Source organism: Amblyraja radiata, chromosome 4 (assembly GCF_010909765.2).
Source record: "Amblyraja radiata isolate CabotCenter1 chromosome 4, sAmbRad1.1.pri, whole genome shotgun sequence".
Classification (NCBI taxonomy): domain Eukaryota; kingdom Metazoa; phylum Chordata; class Chondrichthyes; order Rajiformes; family Rajidae; genus Amblyraja; species Amblyraja radiata.
The window spans coordinates 102,544,184-102,562,087 of record NC_045959.1 but is presented as its reverse complement, the minus strand read 5'-3'; the positions used below and the strand labels follow the sequence as shown (position 1 = coordinate 102,562,087).

The 17,904-nt window shown below is 43.0% G+C and overlaps 1 protein-coding gene across 2 annotated transcripts; it reads left to right on the top strand.

Annotated features, from left to right (window-relative positions):
- Nucleotides 1-613: 613 nt before the first annotated feature.
- Nucleotides 614-16,905, top strand: pdp1 (pyruvate dehydrogenase phosphatase catalytic subunit 1). Of its 2 annotated transcripts, none has more exons than XM_033020113.1 (2): nucleotides 614-719; nucleotides 13,690-16,905. In XM_033020113.1, exon 2 carries the CDS (start codon nucleotides 13,739-13,741, stop codon nucleotides 15,347-15,349), a length of 1,611 nt encoding a protein of 536 aa, XP_032876004.1. In that variant the 5' UTR covers nucleotides 614-719; nucleotides 13,690-13,738; the 3' UTR covers nucleotides 15,350-16,905. The 2 variants fall into 2 exon arrangements, with proteins under 2 accessions (XP_032876004.1, XP_032876005.1); XM_033020114.1 differs by lacking the exon at nucleotides 614-719 and adding an exon at nucleotides 886-943.
- The last annotated feature ends 999 nt before the right edge of the window (nucleotides 16,906-17,904 follow it).

The window sequence follows — 17,904 nt, the reverse complement described above, 5'->3', positions numbered from 1 at the left end:
GATACAGTCAATATAAGTCAATTTTATTCGTCACATGCACCCGAAGGTGCAGTGAAATGAATTTGAATTAATGAATCAGTCTGAAGAAGTGTCGCGACCCGAAACGTCACCCATTCCTTCTCTCCAGAGATGCTGCCTGTCCCACTGAGTTACTCCAGTATTTTGTGTCTCTCTCTACATACATACACTGACAGGTCAGGGGTGTGAACACACCGACGCCCTGAGCACGGCCAATCACCGCGGACGGGTATCGCATGGCAACCAATGGGCGCCCGGTAAATGGGCCGGCGCCCTCTCAGACACCAATCACCGCAGACGGCCACCGCATGGCAACCAATGGGTGCGGGGCGGGGGAGCCGGCGCCTCCAGCGCAGCCAATCACCGTCTATGGTCACCGCATGGCAACCAATGGGCGCGGGGTAGAGGAGCTGGCGCCTCCAGCGCAGCCAATCACCGCATGGCAACCAATGGGCGCGGGGTAGAGGAGCCGGCGCCTCCAGCGCAGCCAATCACCGCAGACCATCACCGCATGGCGACCAATGGGCGCTAGTTAAATGGGCCGGCGCCTCCAGCGCAGCCAATCACCGCAGACGGTCACCGCATGGCAACCAATGGGTGCGAGGCGGGGGTCGGAGAGCGGAGGGGCCCGGCGTCAATGTCAAACGGTCGCAGGGAGCGGGAGCGGGAGCATCGACAACGACGGGCGGTGGCGGCATCAGGTCGGTGCCGGGGAGGATGAGGGTTGTTCTTATCGACTGACGGGGCTGGGGTGGGTGTGGGTGAGTCCGCGGGCCGGTGGGCGGAGGTGAGGCGGTGCGATGCCGGCCTTACCGACTGTTTGGAGCTCCCGGGGGGAGAGTGCGAGTGTGAGGTGATCGGTGATGGCGGTCGGTGGGTCGGTGGGTCGGTCGTTCTTCCCGGCGGCCGCTTTACCGAAGCTCCGGTAACAACGTGGACGGGTTTGGGGCCGAGCTCCGGTACCGGACAGTGTGAGGTGACCGGTGGGGGGTGGATGACCAGTGAGTCGGTCTCCGGCCTCCGCCCCGCCGCCGCTGCCCCGAGCCACGCCGGCCGCTGAGCCCTTGGACCGGCCTCTCCCTCCCACCCCCCACCCGGCGGAAGCGCTCTCTGTCCGGAAACCAGGCGGGCGGGTGGACAAGTCTTGCACTGAACACACTGTCAGAGTGGTACTTGTAGACACAAAGTGCTGGGGTAACTCAGCGGGTCGGGCAGCATCTCACTTTAAATGCGTATTTAATATGTATCCCAAGTAGTTGTGTATAGTATACATTACAAGTCTGTAGTATACATTATTACAAGTTGTAACTATACAAGTCTATAGTATATATCCATTACAAGTTGTAACTATACATTACAAGCCTGAAGACAGACACAAAATACTGGAGTAATAACTCAGCGGGTTGGGCAGCATCTCACTTTAAATGCATATTTAATATGTATCCTAAGTGGTTGTGTATAGTATACATTACAAGTCTGTAGTATACATTATTACAAGTTGTATCTATACAAGTCTATAGTATATATCCATTACAAGTTGTAACTATACATTACAAGCCTGAAGACAGACACAAAATACTGGAGTAATAACTCAGGGGGCAGGCACCATCTCAGTTTAAATGCGTAGCTAATATGTATCGCTAAGTGTATCACTAAATATTACTGTACACTACAAGTCTGAAGACATACACAAAATGTTGCAGTAACTCAGTGGGGCAGGCAGCATCTCAGTTTAAGTGTATAGAAAAGAATTGCAGATTCTGGTTTGAATCGAAGGTAGACACAACATTCTGGAGTAACTCAGTGGGTCAGGCAACTTCTCTGGAGAGAAGGAACTGCTAATCTTATGCATAGTGATACTTGTACTGAAGACAGACACAAAATGCTGGAGTAACTCAGCGGGTCAGGCAGCAGCTCCGTTTATGTAATGTATAGTGATAAGTCTGAAGATGGGTCTCGACTCGCAACATCACCCATTCCATCTCTCCAGAGATGCTGCCTGGCCCGCTGAGTTATTCCAGCATTTTGTGTCCCTCTTTGATTTAAACCAGCATCTGCAGTTCTTTCCTACACGTGATAAGTATCACTATACATTACACGTCTGAAGATAGTCACAAAATTCTGAAGAGTAACTCAGCGAGTCAGGCAGCATCTCAGTTTAAATGCGTATCTTAAGTGTGTATTATGTATAGTGATAAGTACTGAAGATAGATACAAAATACTGGGGTAACTCAGCGAGTCAGGCAGCATCTCACTTTAAATGCGTACATCTTAAATGCTTATGTAGAGTGAATCCTGTACTGAAGATAGACACAAAATGCTGGAGTAACTCAGCAGGACATGCAGCATCTCTGGTGAAAAAGGAATAGGTGACGTTTCGGGTGGGGACCGTACTGCACATCAAACATGGGGATTTAATGCAACGCCAAGGACTGCAGTGGTTGCAGTTCCTTGCTGGAAATAGCACAGCAGTGAAACATCAATGTGTAGGAAGGAACTGCAGATGCTGGTTTAAACCGAAGATAGACACAAAATGCTGGACTAACTCAGCGGGCCAGGTAGCATCTCTGGAGAGAAGGAATGGGTGACGTTTCGGGTCGAGACCCTCCTTCAGACTGAAAGTTACGGGAAAGCGAAACGAGATAGAGATGCTTATGTAGAGAGATTAAAACGTGGTCGTAGGGTGAGAGAACAGGAGGAATCACAGCAGCGAGAGCAGTTGTTGCAGAAAATCAAGAGTGGACAGAAAGAGAGAGAGAGAGAAAGAGAGAGACAAACAAACACAGTCAATGTCTCGGCTCAAACATAAGAATATAGGAGACACAAGTGACCACCAGCTTCTTCCCAACAACCATCAGGCACTTGATCACTAACCACACTAACTTATACTATGGACTCTGTCCATAAGACATAGGAGCAGATTTAGGCCATTCGGCCCTTCACGTCTACTTCGCCATTCAATTATGGCTGATCTATCTTTCCTCTCTCAACCACATCGCCTTCGCTCTGTAATCTTTGACGCCCTTATGAATCAAGAATCTATCAATCTATGCTTTAAACATACACAATGACTTGGCCTTCACTGCCGTCTGTTTCAATGAATTCCACAGATTCACCACCCTCTGACTAAATAAATTCCTCCTCATCACTATTCTAAAGGTACTGTCTTTGGTTGCACCAGGGACTTTGGGCTTTTTTTGCAGGAACACTTATTTGTTGTTTTTTGTGCAGGTTTGTTATGCTGCTGCAAGTAAGAATTTTCTTTCTTCTAGAATGCAGTATACATGGCACATAAACACTTTTGAACCTTACGCCAAACACAACATGCTGGAGTAACTCAGTGGGTCATGTAGCATTTGTGGGCAGGTGATGTTTTGGGTCGGGACTCTTCTTCAGAGTGTAGTGGGGGGGGGGGGGAGAAAGCTGAAAAAAGGATGGGACTAAGCCTGGCAAGTGAATGGTGGGTATAGATGAGGGGGTTCTGAAGAAAGGTCTCGACCCGATACATAATTTACCCGTGTTCTCCAGGGATGATGCTTCCTGACCTGCTTAGTTACTCCAGCACTTTGTCCTTTTGTATAAATGGGGGGGGGGGGGGGGAATAAGTCACAAGGGTATCAGAGAAGAGAGGTGGGTGCTCTGCCTATCCAGAACCTGGGTTCAATTCTGACTACGGTGCTGTCTGTTAGTACGCTTGTACGTTCTCCCTGTGACCGGCGTAGGTTTTCTCCTGGTGCTCTGGTTTCCTCCCACATTCCAGTGACGGGCAGATTTGTAGATAAATTGACTTCTTTAAATTGTCCCTGGTGTGTAGGATAGAACTAGTTGAGGGGTGATCATTGGTCAGCACAGGCTCAGTGGGCCAAGGGACCAGTTTCCATGCTGTATCTCTAAACTTAAACTAAATCAGTTTTAAATGACTGTCCCCTCGCGTTATAACCTAGTCTCCTCCTTTGGATTCTTCCACCTCTGCAAACACATCAACATCTATCCTGTCATGTGACTTCAGGATCTCTTTATGTTTCGATAAAATCATCCCTTATTTTTCCATGCCCCAAAGAACACCGACCTGATTTCTTTGGGACCATCCTAGGAGTTAGCCCGGTGAATCTTTTTTGGACCACGTCCAGTGACAGTATGTCATCTCTTAAATAAGGGAACCAAAACCGACCATCTCTGGAGCAACGGTGCACAATTGTAGCTAGGCACTGCATTAAACTGCATTATTGCATATGCATATTATTGCAAACTGCATATTACTGCATTAAACTGTTCCTTTATGACTTTAATTCTTAGTAAACATGATATTCGTGGTGAACAGTATGAATCGCAAAGGAGTTTAAAGCTCATAATTCGAATAGGGTTGTCTTTTTTGTAAAGAAATTCCTCCTTGGTGTGCGCCTGACTTCTGAGCAATTGAATCAAATTATTTTCATTGTATGCAAAAATATTTTTTAAGAATTAACTTTTTGAAACAAATCCCTTCTATGAACATATTGAGACACAGCATGCATGCATCCAAAGGACCGACTGTTTATTTACAAGGGATGTGCACAAAGTCTGCTCATTGATACCTTACTGAATGTCCACAGTATGGTTACAATACTGAAAAGCATGAACATCATGTCTCTCTTGTTCAAATAGGTCACAATATGAATGCATATGTGGATACATAGGGAACAAAATCTGTAAGGCAGCAACTCTACTGCTGCCCCACTATGCCGCCCTAAATTTCAGGACTGGTTTATGAAGGATTCAAACCCATACTGAAGTCAATAGACAGTAGGTGCAGGAGTAGGCCATTCGGCCCTTCGAGCCAGCACCGCCATTCAATGTGATCATGGCTGATCATCCCCAATCAGTACCCCGTTCCTGCCTTCTCCCCATATCCCCTGACTCCGCTATTTTTAAGAGCCCTATCTAGCTCTCTCTTAAAAGCATCCAGAGAACCTCCCTCTGAGGCAGAGAATTCCACAGACTCACCACTCCCTGTGAGAAAAAGTGTTTCCTCGTCTCCGTTCTAAATGGCTTACTCCTTATTCTTAAACTGTGGCCCCTGGTTCTGGACTTCCCCAATATCGGGAACATGTTTCCTGCCTCTACCGTGTCCAAACCCGTAACAATCTTATACGTTTCAATGAGCTAACCTCTCATCCTTTCCAAAAATATATAGATTCTTCAATAGTTCCCAAAGGTTAGAAGGAGCAAATATAATTCCACAGTCGACACAAAATGCTGGAGTAACTCAGCGGGACAGGCAGCATCTCTGGTGAGAATGAATGGATGACATTTCGGGTCGAGACCCTGCTTCAGGTTTCCAGCATTTTGTGTCTACCTTCGATTTAAATCAGCATCTGCAGTTCTTTCCTACAAATATAATTCCACTATTTAAGAGGACATAGGTTTAAGGTGAAGGGGAAAAGATTTAATAGGAATCTGAGGGATAACTTTTTTACAGAAAGGGTGGTGGGTGTATGGAATGAGCTGCCAGAGGAGGTAGTTGAGGCAGGGAAACATTTAGACAAGTACATGGATAGGACAGGTTTATAGGGATATGGAACAAATGCAGGCTGGTGGGACTAATGTAGATGAGACATGTTGGCCGGTCAGGGCAAGTTGGGCCCAAGGGCCTGTTTCCATGCTGTATGATTTCTAACGGTGGATGGAGAAAACAAGAAAGCATTGTCCAGTCGACCTGAAGCATTTGCTTTAATTATAGAATCATGATAAGATCACATCCGTAGCTCTCCTTTTCCAAGGAAAGTTGGAAATAGGCAGATTGTTTATGTGGAATGGTTGGACAGAGCAGGTATTTTACTTCCTAGAATATAGAAGAACGAAAAAACACCAGATTGAGACATGCAAGACACTGAGTGGCCTTGGAGAAGATGGATGTGGAGAGGATTTTTCCTCTTGTGGCTGAATCTTGAATTCGGAGTCACTTTTTAAAAATAAACGGTTGCTCAATTAAGACAGGTGATCCATTATTTTTTTGACATGAATTTTATAATCATAATAGTCATTTATTAGCCAAGTATGTTTTGCAACATATGAGGAATTTGATTTGCCATACAGTCATATCAATAAAGAGCAACAAGACACCCAAATAATATGTTAACATGGACATCCACCACAGCGACTCCCCCACATTCCTCACTGTGACGGAAGGCAAAAAAGTTCAAACTTCTCTCCTTCTTTGTTCGGGAGATCGGACTGGGTCGGGGCTGGGCGAACCTCCTGCAGCTTGGAGCTTCCCGAAATCAGTGTCTACCCGAGACTGCGAGCTCCTCGATGGTGAAATCCGCAGGGCGCTGTTGGAGTGCTGATCCCAGGCAAGGGTATCACATGCTCCGATGGTAAGACCACAGCCCCGCGGTGGGGCTCAAAGTCAGTCCCGAGCAAGGCCACCAGCTCCATGTTTGGCCGCAGAAAGACCGGAGATATGATCCGGAAAACAATCGCATCTCCTGCAAGGTAAGGGATTGAAAAAAGCTTCCCCCGGCCCCCTCCCCCAACCCCACATAAAACAAACCAGAGAACAATAACACATACTTTTAAAACACACTAAAAATAACAAAAAAGACAGACAGACTGTTGGCGAGGTTGCTATCGCTGATGGCACCATTTCTTCAAAGGGTGGTGAAAGCAATGTCTTTGAATACTTTTAAGGTTGCTGTAGATAGATGATAGTGGATACTTGAGATGGATGCAACAGACAGACTGAAATGTGGAGTTATGACTCATGAGACAAGACATTTATTCCTGCTCCCAATTTAGTTGTTCAGTTTTAAGTACGTTGTAACGCACGTGCTTGTCCATTCCCGCAACTGGTCTGTTGTTGACCCTTTACAACATCCTCATAACTTCTTTTCCCACTTAATATTATCTTGCTAACAAGTTTAGAATATTATATTTGCTTTTGTTTCTTTCTTTTATCTCCACAGACTGCACTTGGGGCTTGATTGCACTCGGGACTTCGGGCTTTATTTCTGCCTTTGCACTTTATAGATTTTTCTTTTTGTTTTTGTATATTGATCTTTGTTTTAATTATGTCTACTGTTTGCATATCTGTTGTGTTGCTGCAAATAAGAATTTTGTTCTGTTTTGAGATATAACAAACAAAAACTCTTGACTCTTGTCAGCTGATGATGGATTATGAACAACTGAGGCCCAAGTAGCGATCCTTGAAGAATTCTATTAATTGCATCCTGTCAATTTTTAAAACATTATAGCTTTATAAAATACAAAATCTATTGAGAATTTCTATTAATTTTTATTTGAGATTACAGACATCTGGATTTTATATTGGAAAATCAAAAAATAAATCCAGCAGATTCGTTAAATCCGGGAAATGATGGAAATACCCAATTAGTTTGGCTGCAGCTGAGGAAAGAGAATGTTTCCGAACAAAGACTGTTCATCAGAACTGGGAGGCTTCATACGTTCTCGGAGCAGAATTAAGCCATTTGGTCCATCAAGTCAACAGCATTTAATCAGGGCTGATCTATCTTTCTCTCTCAACCCCACTCTCCTGCCTTCTTCCCATAACCCCAGACAACCGTACTAATCAAAGCTTCTTTTGTCTCCTACCCAGTTCTGAAAAAGGGTCTTCAAAACATTTAGTGCTGTGTCACTGATCGACTGACCCGCTGCAAATTTCCAGCATCTTCCGTTTTTATTTTACCTGCAATTTTTTTGCTTTCTAATTATTTATTCCAATTGCCTTCTGCATATTATTTGATGCTAATTCAGTATTCTGAGCCCCACGAGATCCAATCATGTAGTTTCTGAAAATCTAAATACATTGTACCCGTATGTACCATTTTCATCCTAGTCATTTTGCTATCAAAAAAAAGTAATAGATTTGTCGGACATGATTTCCCTTTTGTAACATCGTGTTAATTCTGACTGATTGAATTATTATTTTTGGTACTACATTCCCAAAAAATATGTTCTAAATTTTCCAACGGATATCAGGCTATAGTTCATATTATAAATACATGGGTTAATACAGAAGGCATTCTAAACTGTAGAATATCATGGAAGATCTGTATCAATGGATCTACCGATTCTATTCCGCTCTTGAAATGCTAGCAATCGGCGCAAAGGAGGTCAGCATTTAATCTTATTATTTATAAACAAGTTGCACAAAATGGTTCAATGATGTGCTTGTATAAACAGGACACTTAACTTGACATCTTTTGCATCCGCAATATTAACCATATAACCATATAACAATTACAGCACGGAAACAGGCCATCTCGACCCTTCTAGTCCGTGCCGAACACGTATTCTCCCCTAGTCCCATATACCTGCGCTCAGACCATAACCCTCCATTCCTTTCCCGTCCATATAACTATCCAATTTATTTTTAAATTATAAAAACGAACCTGCCTCCACCACCTTCACTGGAAGCTCATTCCACACAGCCACCACTCTCTGAGTAAAGAAGTTCCCCCTCGTGTTACCCCTAAACTTCTGTCCCTTAATTCTCAAGTCATGTCCCTTTGTTTGAATCTTCCCTACTCTCAGTGGGAAAAGTTTATCCACGTCAACTCTGTCTATCCCTCTCATCATTTTAAAGACCTCTATCAAGTCCCCCCTTAACCTTCTGCGCTCCAAAGAATAAAGCCCTAACTTGTTCAACCTTTCTCTGTAACTTAGTTGCTGAAACCCAGGCAACATTCTAGTAAATCTCCTCTGTACTCTCTCTATTTTGTTGACATCCTTCCTATAATTAGACGACCAAAATTGTACACCATACTCCAGAATTGGCCTCACCAATGCCTTGTACAATTTTAACATTACATCCCAACTTCTATACTCACTGCTCTGATTTATAAAGGCCAGCACACCAAAAGCTTTCTTTACCACCCTATCTACATGAGATTCCACTTTCAGGGAACTGCACAGTTATTCCCAGATCCCTCTGTTCACCTGCATTCTTCAATTCCCTACCATTTACCATGTACATCCTATTTTGATTTGTCCTGCCAAGATGTAGCACCTCACACTTATCAGCATTAAACTCCATCTGCCATCTTTCAGCCCACTCTTCCAACTGGCATAAATCTCTCTGTAGACTTTGAAAATCTACTTCATTATCCACAACCCCACCTATCTTAGTATCATCTGCATACTTACTAGTCCAATTTACAACACCATCATCCAGATCATTGATGTACATGACAAACAACAGTGGACCCAACTGTACATGACAGACAACAGTGGACCCAACACAGATCCCTGTGGCACCCCACTAGTCACTGGCCTCCAACCTGACAAACAACCATCCACCATTACTCTCTGGTATCTCCCATTCAGCCACTGTTGGATCCATCTTGCTACTCCACCATTAATACCCAACAATTGAACCTTCTTAACCAACCTTCCGTGAGGAACCTTGTCAAAGGCCTTACTGAAGTCCATATATACAACATCCACTGCTTTACCCTCATCAATTTCCCGAGTAACCTCTTCAAAAAATTCAAGAAGATTAGTCAAACATGACCTTCCAGGCACAAATCCATGTTGACTGTTCCTAATCAGATCCAGATGCTTATATATATTATCTCTAAGTATCCTTTCCATTAATTTGCCCACCACTGACGTCAAACTAACAGGTCTATAATTGCTAGGTTTACTCTTAGACCCCTTTTTAAACAATGGAACAACATGCGCAGTACACCAATCCTCCGGCACTATTCCCGTTTCTAATGACATTTGAAATATTTCTGTCATAGCCCCTGCTATTTCTACACTAACTTCCCTCAATGTCCTAGGGAATATCCTGTCCGGACCTGGAGACTTATCCACTTTTATATTTCTCAAAAGTGTCAGTACTTCCTCTTCTTTGAATCTCATAGTTTCCATAGCTACTCTACTTGTTTCCCTACCTCACATAATTCAATATCCTTCTCCTTGGTGAATACCGAAGAAAAGAAATTGTTCAATATCTCCCCCATCTCTTTTGGCTCTGCAGATAGCTGTACACTCTGACTCACTAATGGACCAATTTTATCCCTCGTTATCCTTTTGCTATTAATATAGCTGTAGAAACCTATATTAACATCTTTTGCATCCGCAATATTAACCATATAACCATATAACATGATTTACTTTCACCTTACTTGCCAAAGCAAACTCATATCTTCTTTTAGCTTTTCTAATTTCTTTCTTAAGATTCTTTTTACATTCTTTATACTCCTCAAGCACCTCATTTACTCCATGCTGCCTATAATTATTTCTTGGAGGATTTCTTGGAATGTATGCGGGATAGTTTTCTAAACCAACATGTAGAGGAACCAACGAGAGAGCAGGCTATTCTAGACTGGGTATTGAGAAATGAGGACGGGTTAGTTAGCAGTCTTGTTGTGCGTGGCCCCTTGGGCCAGAGTGACTATAATATGGTTGAGTTCTTCATTAGGATGGAGAGTGACATCGTTAATTCAGAAACAAGGGTCCTGAACTTTGAGGGTATGAGACGTGAATTGGCCAAGATACTGGCGATTGATTCTTAATGGGTTGACGGTGGATATGCAATGGAAGGCATTTAAAGACTGCATGGATGAACTACAACAATTGTTCATCCCAGTTTGGCAAAAAAATAAATCAGGGAAGGTAGTGCATCCGTGGATAACAAGGGAAATCAGGGATAGTATCAAAACAAAAGATGAAGCGTACAAATTAGCCAGAAAAAGCAGCCTACCAGAGGACTGGGAGAAATTCAGAGACCAGCAGAGGAGGACAAAGGGCTTAATTAGGAAAGGGAAAATAGATTATGAAAGAAAACTGGCAGGGAACATAAAAACTGACTGCAAAAGCTTTTATAGATATGTGAAGAGAAAAAGATTAGTTAAAACAAATGTAGGTCCCTTGCAGTCAGAAACGGGTGAATTGATCATGGGGAACAAGGACATGGCAGACCAATTGAATAACTACTTTGGTTCTGTCTTCACTAAGGAAGACATAAATAATCTGCCGGAAATAGCAGGGGACCAGGGGTCAAATGAGATGGAGGAACTGAGTGAAATCCAGGTTAGCCGGGAAGTGGTGTTAGGTAAATTGAATGGATTAAAGGCCGATAAATCCCCAGGGCCAGATAGGCTGCATCCTAGAGTACTTAAGGAAGTAGCCCCAGAAATAGTGGATGCATTAGTGATAATTTTTCAAAACTCTTTAGATTCTGGAGTAGTTCCTGAGGATTGGAGGGTAGCTAATGTAACACCACTTTTTAAAAAGGGAGGGAGAGAGAAAACGGGGAATTACAGACCAGTTAGTCTAACATCGTTAGTGGGGAAACTGCTAGAATCAGTTATTAAAGATGGGATAGCAGCACATTTGGAAAGTGGTGAAATCATTGGCAAAGTCAGCATGGATTTATGAAGGGTAAATCATGTCTGACGAATCTTATAGAATTTTTCGAGGATGTAACTAGTAGAGTGGGTAAGGGAGAACCAGTTATATCTGGACTTTCAGAAGGCTTTCGACAAGGTCCCACATAAGAGATTAGTATACAAACTTAAAGCATACGGTATTGGGGGTTCAGTATTGATGTGGATAGAGAACTGGCTGGCAGACAGGAAGCAAAGAGTAGGAGTAAACGGGTCCTTTTCACAATGGCAGGCAGTGACTAGTGGGGTACCGCAAGGCTCAGTTCTGGGACCCCAGCTATTTACGATATATATTAATGATTTGGACGAGGGAATTGAATGCAACATCTCCAAGTTTGCGGATGACACGAAGCTGGGGGGCAGTGTTAGCTGTGAGGAGTATGCTAGGAGGCTGCAAGGTGACTTGGATAGGCTGGGTGAGTGGGCAAATGCATGGCAGATGCAGTATAATGTGGATAAATGTGAGGTTATCCACTTTGGTGGCAAAAACAGGAAAGTAGATTATTATCTGAATGGTGGCCGATTAGGAAAGGGGGAGATGCAACGAGACCTGGGTGTCATGGTACACCAGTCATTAAAAGTAGGCATGCAGGTGCAGCAGGCAGTGAAGAAGGCGAATGGTATGTTAGCATTCATAGCAAAAGGATTTGAGTATAGGAGCAGGGAGGTTCTACTGCAGTTGTACAGGGTCTTGGTGAGACCACACCTGGAGTATTGCGTACAGTTTTGGTCTCCTAATCTGAGGAAAGACATTCTTGCCATAGAGGGAGTACAGAGAAGGTTCACCAGACTGATTACTGGGGTGTCAGGACTTTCATATGAAGAAAGACTGGATAGACTCGGTTTGTACTCGCTAGAATTTAGAAGATTGAGGGGGGATCTTATAGAAACGTACAAAATTCTTAAGGGGTTGGACAGGCTAGATGCAGGAAGATTGTTCCCGATGTTGGGGAAGTCCAGAACAAGGGGTCACAGTTTAAGGATAAAGGGGAAATCTTTTAGGACCGAGATGAGGAAAACATTTTTCACCCAGAGAGTGGTGAATCTGTGGATTCTCTCCCGCAGAAGGTAGTTGAGGCCAGTTCATTGGCTATATTTAAGAGGGAGTTAGATGTGGCCCTTGTGGCTAAAGGGATCAGGGGGTATGGAGAGAAGGCAGGTACAGGATACTGAGTTGGATGATCAGCCATGATCATATTGAATGGCGGTGCAGGCTCAAAGGGCTGAATGGCCTACTCCTGCACCTATTTTCTATGTTTCTATGTTTCTATATCTCTCTTTTTCCGAACCAAGTGTCCAATTTCCCTTGAAAACCATGGCTCTTTCCAATTTTTACTATTTCCTTTCAACCGAACAGGGACATAAAGATTCTGTACTCTTAAAATGTCACCTTTAAATGTCCTCCATTTCTCTTCCACATCTTTCCCATCAAACAAACTGTCCCAATTTACTCATTTTAAATCCTTTCGCATCTCCTCAAAGTTAGCCTTTCTCCAATCAAAAATCTCAACCCTAGGTCCAGTTCTGACCCCCTCCATAATTATATTGAAACTAATGGTATTGTGATCACTGGTCCCGAACTGTTCCCCAACGCATACCTCTGCCACCTGACCCGTCTCATTTCCTAACAGTAGGTCCAGCACCGCCCCTTCTCTAGTAGGTACTTCTATGTATTGCTGCAAAAAACTATCCTGCACATTTTACAAACTCCAGCCCATTTACAGAATGTGTTTCCCAGTCTATGTGTGGAAAATTGAAATCTCCCACAATCACTACCTTGTGCTTACTACTAATATCTGCAATCTCCTTACATATTTGCTCTTCCAATTCTCGCTCCCCATTTGGCGGTCTATAATACACCCCTATAAGTGTTGCTACCCCTTTCCCATTTCTCAGTTCCACCCAAATAGCCTCCCTAGACGAGCCCTCTAACCTATCCTGCCAAAGCACTGCTGTAATATCTTCCCTGATAAGCAATGCAACACCTCCACCTCTTGCCCCTCCAATTCTATCACACCTGAAGCAACGAAATCCTGGAATATTTAGTTTCCAATCACAGCCCTCCTGCAACCATGTTTCACTGATCGCCACAACATCATACTTACAGGTGTCAATCCAGGCTCTAAGTTCTTTTTTTTAAAGTGCAGTCTCTTGGTTAATTTTTAAATGTGAGGGAAATGGTTTTCATAACATTAGTATTTTCACTCATGCACATTTGGGTAATGGCTTTATGTGGGGTACAATAAAGGAATAATTTTTGTTTTCTTTTTTTAAACAGGAAATGCTGGAAAGTTTCAGCTCCATGTGTTCCAATATAGCCGGATGAAATGTTGGTGCCAATGCAGCTCATGTATCCAGCGCTTAGAAACAGAGAGGCACGCCGAGTGTGTGCCACAGTTTGCCACCATTGCAGCCTCCAAAACTGTCTCTCTACTCAAACTGGCCGACATACATCAGGCAGATCCCTGCTGAAGGCTTTTCCGAGTCCCTTCCTCGGATCATGCAACCCGGTGATCCATTTGAGGAATTACAGGGCCACGGTTGCGCAGTTTTACAGCCTCACCCCTCCTCAGGTGAACAGCATCTTGAAGGCGAATGAGTACAGTTTCAAGGTACCTGAATTTGATGGGAAGAACGTCAGCCCTGTCCTGGGTTTCGACACGAACCAGTTACCATCCAATTCTCCAGTTGAAGACCGGAGATGTGCGGCCACGTGCTTGCAGTCCCGAGGCATGCTGTTGAGCGTGATAGACGGACACGCAGGGTGTGCCTGTGCACAGGGGGTTAGTGAACGACTCTTTTACTATATCGCCGTTTCTCTGTTGCATCATAAGACCCTGTTGGAAATAGAGAATGCAGTGGACAATGGCCGGGTTGTGTTGCCGCTTTTACAATGGCACAAACACCCCAATGATTACTTCAGTAAGGAGGCTTCAAAAATGTACTTTGATAGTCTGAGAACCTACTGGCAGGGGTTAATAGATCTCCACACAGAGGAAACGCACGATACAGTGGAAGCGCTGATAAATTCCTTCAAGAGACTTGATAGCGATATGTCGTTGGAAGCTCAAGTTCCCAACGATAACTCTTTTCTGAATTACTGGCAGTTGCAAGTGGCATTTTCGGGCGCGACGGCCTGCGTGGCGCACATAGACGGAGTAGACTTGTACATTGCCAATACCGGCGACAGCAGGGCGGTGCTGGGTGTTCAGGAGGAGGATGGAAGCTGGTCTGCACTCACGCTCTCCAACGACCATAATGCACAAAATGAGAGCGAGGTTGAAAGGGTTAAATCTGAACATCCGAAATCTGAAGCAAAAACCGTCGTCAAACAGGAACGCTTGCTGGGCTTGCTAATGCCGTTTAGAGCATTTGGAGATGTTAAGTTCAAATGGAGCATTGAGCTGCAAAAGCGGGTACTTGAGTCTGGCCCAGAGCTATTGCATGAAAATGAATGCACAAAATTTATCCCACCTAATTACCACACTCCCCCGTACCTAACAGCTCAACCTGAAGTCACTCACCATAAATTACGGCCTCAGGATAAATTCCTTGTATTGGCCACAGATGGACTGTGGGAAATATTGCACAGACAGGAGGTTGTAAGAATAGTTGGGGAACATCTAACTGGTGTCCACCTCCAGCAGCCTATTACTGTGGCAGGCTACAAAGTGACCCTTGGTCAGATGCACGAACTGTTAATGGAGAGAAGAGCTCGTGTTTCATCCGCATTTGAGGATCAAAATTCTGCAACTCATCTCATACGGCATGCCGTTGGTCACAATGAGTTTGGGGCCATCGATCATCAGAGGTTGTCAAAAATGCTGAGTCTTCCTGAAGATCTGGCACGAATGTACAGAGATGATATAACTGTTACGGTGGCGCAGTTTAATTCTCACGTTATCAATACACATTACAAGCATAATTCAGAAAGCTAAAGTTCATGCTGTCAAGTGTTCAAATGCAAAGGATGAATAGAGTGTGCTTAAGATTTTACTTTGAGTTTAAGCATCTGAGCAATTTGGTAATTATTTATAAACTTTTGGAGTCTAGAAGCCAGAACTAGGTAGTGGCTGTTCATATTTATAGGTTATTTCAAAAGCTATGGACGATTATAAGTTGACTGCTTATTATTAAATATTCAGCTCTGTATGAAATGCAAATTAGTTTGAGTGTAATCAGGCACAATTAAATTTTAATTATGATGATGTTAATGGCCTGATTTCTGTAAGAGCACAAAATGTGGAGCGTGGAAATGGAACAGTTACCGTTTGCTTGCCTGTTTATTTCAGTTTAGATATCTTTATTCGTTGATTTGAACTTAAATATAATTGCAAGTTGGTTTGAGGTAGCCTCTGAAGGGTGCTCTGCCGTTTAAACTTATCCGTAATAATTATTCATGCCATCTTTAGACTTTTGTTTTGAAGCATTCAGTTCAGCATATTATGTCAAGGACAGCCACTGACCCTGCAGAAAATTATGATATCTACCAAACCTTTTTGTGGGAAGATATGTATAATTTGGAACTTTACAGTGGTATATTGAAAATAATGTCCTTTTTTTTTCAAACTAACGTCCCAAGATTTAGCATAAATTTAATAGGGGAATAAGACGAGGAAGTCTCTAAATATTGTTTTATGTTCAGTAATTTGAATCTTATTATGCCCAGAAAACAAAGTTATTAAATATTTACCCAAGTTTTGTCACAGATACTGCCCTCTGATATGTATCTGGCATATTAGATTCCAAGCTCTTTGTTTTATAATTTTGCAGGCAAATGCAAGAATGGATATAAGATTGGAGTACATTTTGTATAAAAATGTATATTCCAAATCTCGGGAACTGGATTGAGATTTTGACAGTGAACATTCTTGTTTGAATGATCAGGTGTGCTATGTTACAAATTTGTTACTGTCGATTGCCATCGACGCAGTAAGATCAGTTATAAACTAAATCACAATTGTGAAGCACGTTAAACTATGTTAACTGTAAGTGCTCTGAAAAGTAGACTGAAATAAGAGAAAATAATGCACATTTGAATTCTGCTTCAGCTGGTGTCTTAAATTTGTTAGTTCTGACAAATATTTTCATATCATTTATAAGTACTCACCTAGGAAATGTTTAAAATCAGAGATCCTGAAAGGAATAGATATTGTTTGGTTTACATTTGTCATTTCCAGGTTATCTATGATTGACTTTTACTATCCAAGCTATTAAATAAGGCAAATGTAATTTTTTTTAAAGCCATGGTTAAATGGTTCTTGTTGCAGACTGCATTGAATTTGTACTATAAAACCAGTAAAAATGTGTATAATAAAGATTTTGTTTTAAGAGGAAATAATTAACTAGACAAACTATGCAACAAAGCTGCTGTCATGTTAAAATAATTTTAAATAGATTAATTTGTATCTGGTACTGCATGTCTACATCTTGATGTAGGAGTGGGCACTAGATTAAATATGATTGTCTTTCAGACAGAAAACACATAAGGAAATGCATGATTGGGCTGTTTATTTATTCTATAGCTGCTGTCACAGTTGTGTCAAGAACAAATGGGAGCATTGATTTCTAAAGTGAATGGATAGGTTGATGGATACCCAGTAGTTTCACACTGCCACTCTCACCCACTGGCAGACTGTTGTCTGGTTCTGAGGAGTGGAAGATGTACAGAGGCATTAGTTTGTTCAATGTGCAATGACCTCACACACAGTTTGCATACACACATGTGTGATTTCCCTCTCTGACCAATTCACTTTCACTGCAAAAATAAACCATTGATTAGTTTAGAGATATAGCATGGAAACTGGCCCTTCAGCCCGCTGAGTCCGCTCCGACCAGCGATTCCGGCACATTGACACTATCCTACACACACACCAGGGATAATTTACAAATTTACACTTATACCAGCCAATTAACCTACAAATCTGTACGTCTTTGGAGTGTGGAGTAGGAATCCAAAGATCCCAGAGAAAACCCCCGCGGTCACGGGGAGAACGTTCAACTCCGTCCAGACAGCACATGTAGTCGGAATCGAACTTGGGCCTCGGGCGCTGCAAGCGCTGTAAGGCAGCAACTCTACCGCTGCGCCACCGTGCCCTATAATGCAAGTCATGGGGAGAACGTACAAGCTCCATATAGACAACACCCGTAGTCAGGATCGAACCATTGTCTCTGCTGCTATAAGGCAGCAACTCTACCGCAGCGCCACCGTGCCACCCAAAGTGCATTGATGCCAATCTTCCCTCATTACTGATTACTTTGTCAGCTTCTGTTCACGTTCAGGCCTTGGATGCCTAATTGCATCTAGGTAATCAGCACTGGATTCTGTTTGAAGTGCCATCTGTTCAGAGTACAGTACAATTATAAATCCATCTACTGTCCATTATAACATTGGCTATACAATTCAGCATTCTGATTGCTATTCTGACTACAATTAATAAGGAAGCAACTCAAACCGCGAATGTATGTTTCCTTGTTAATACATGTGCACACT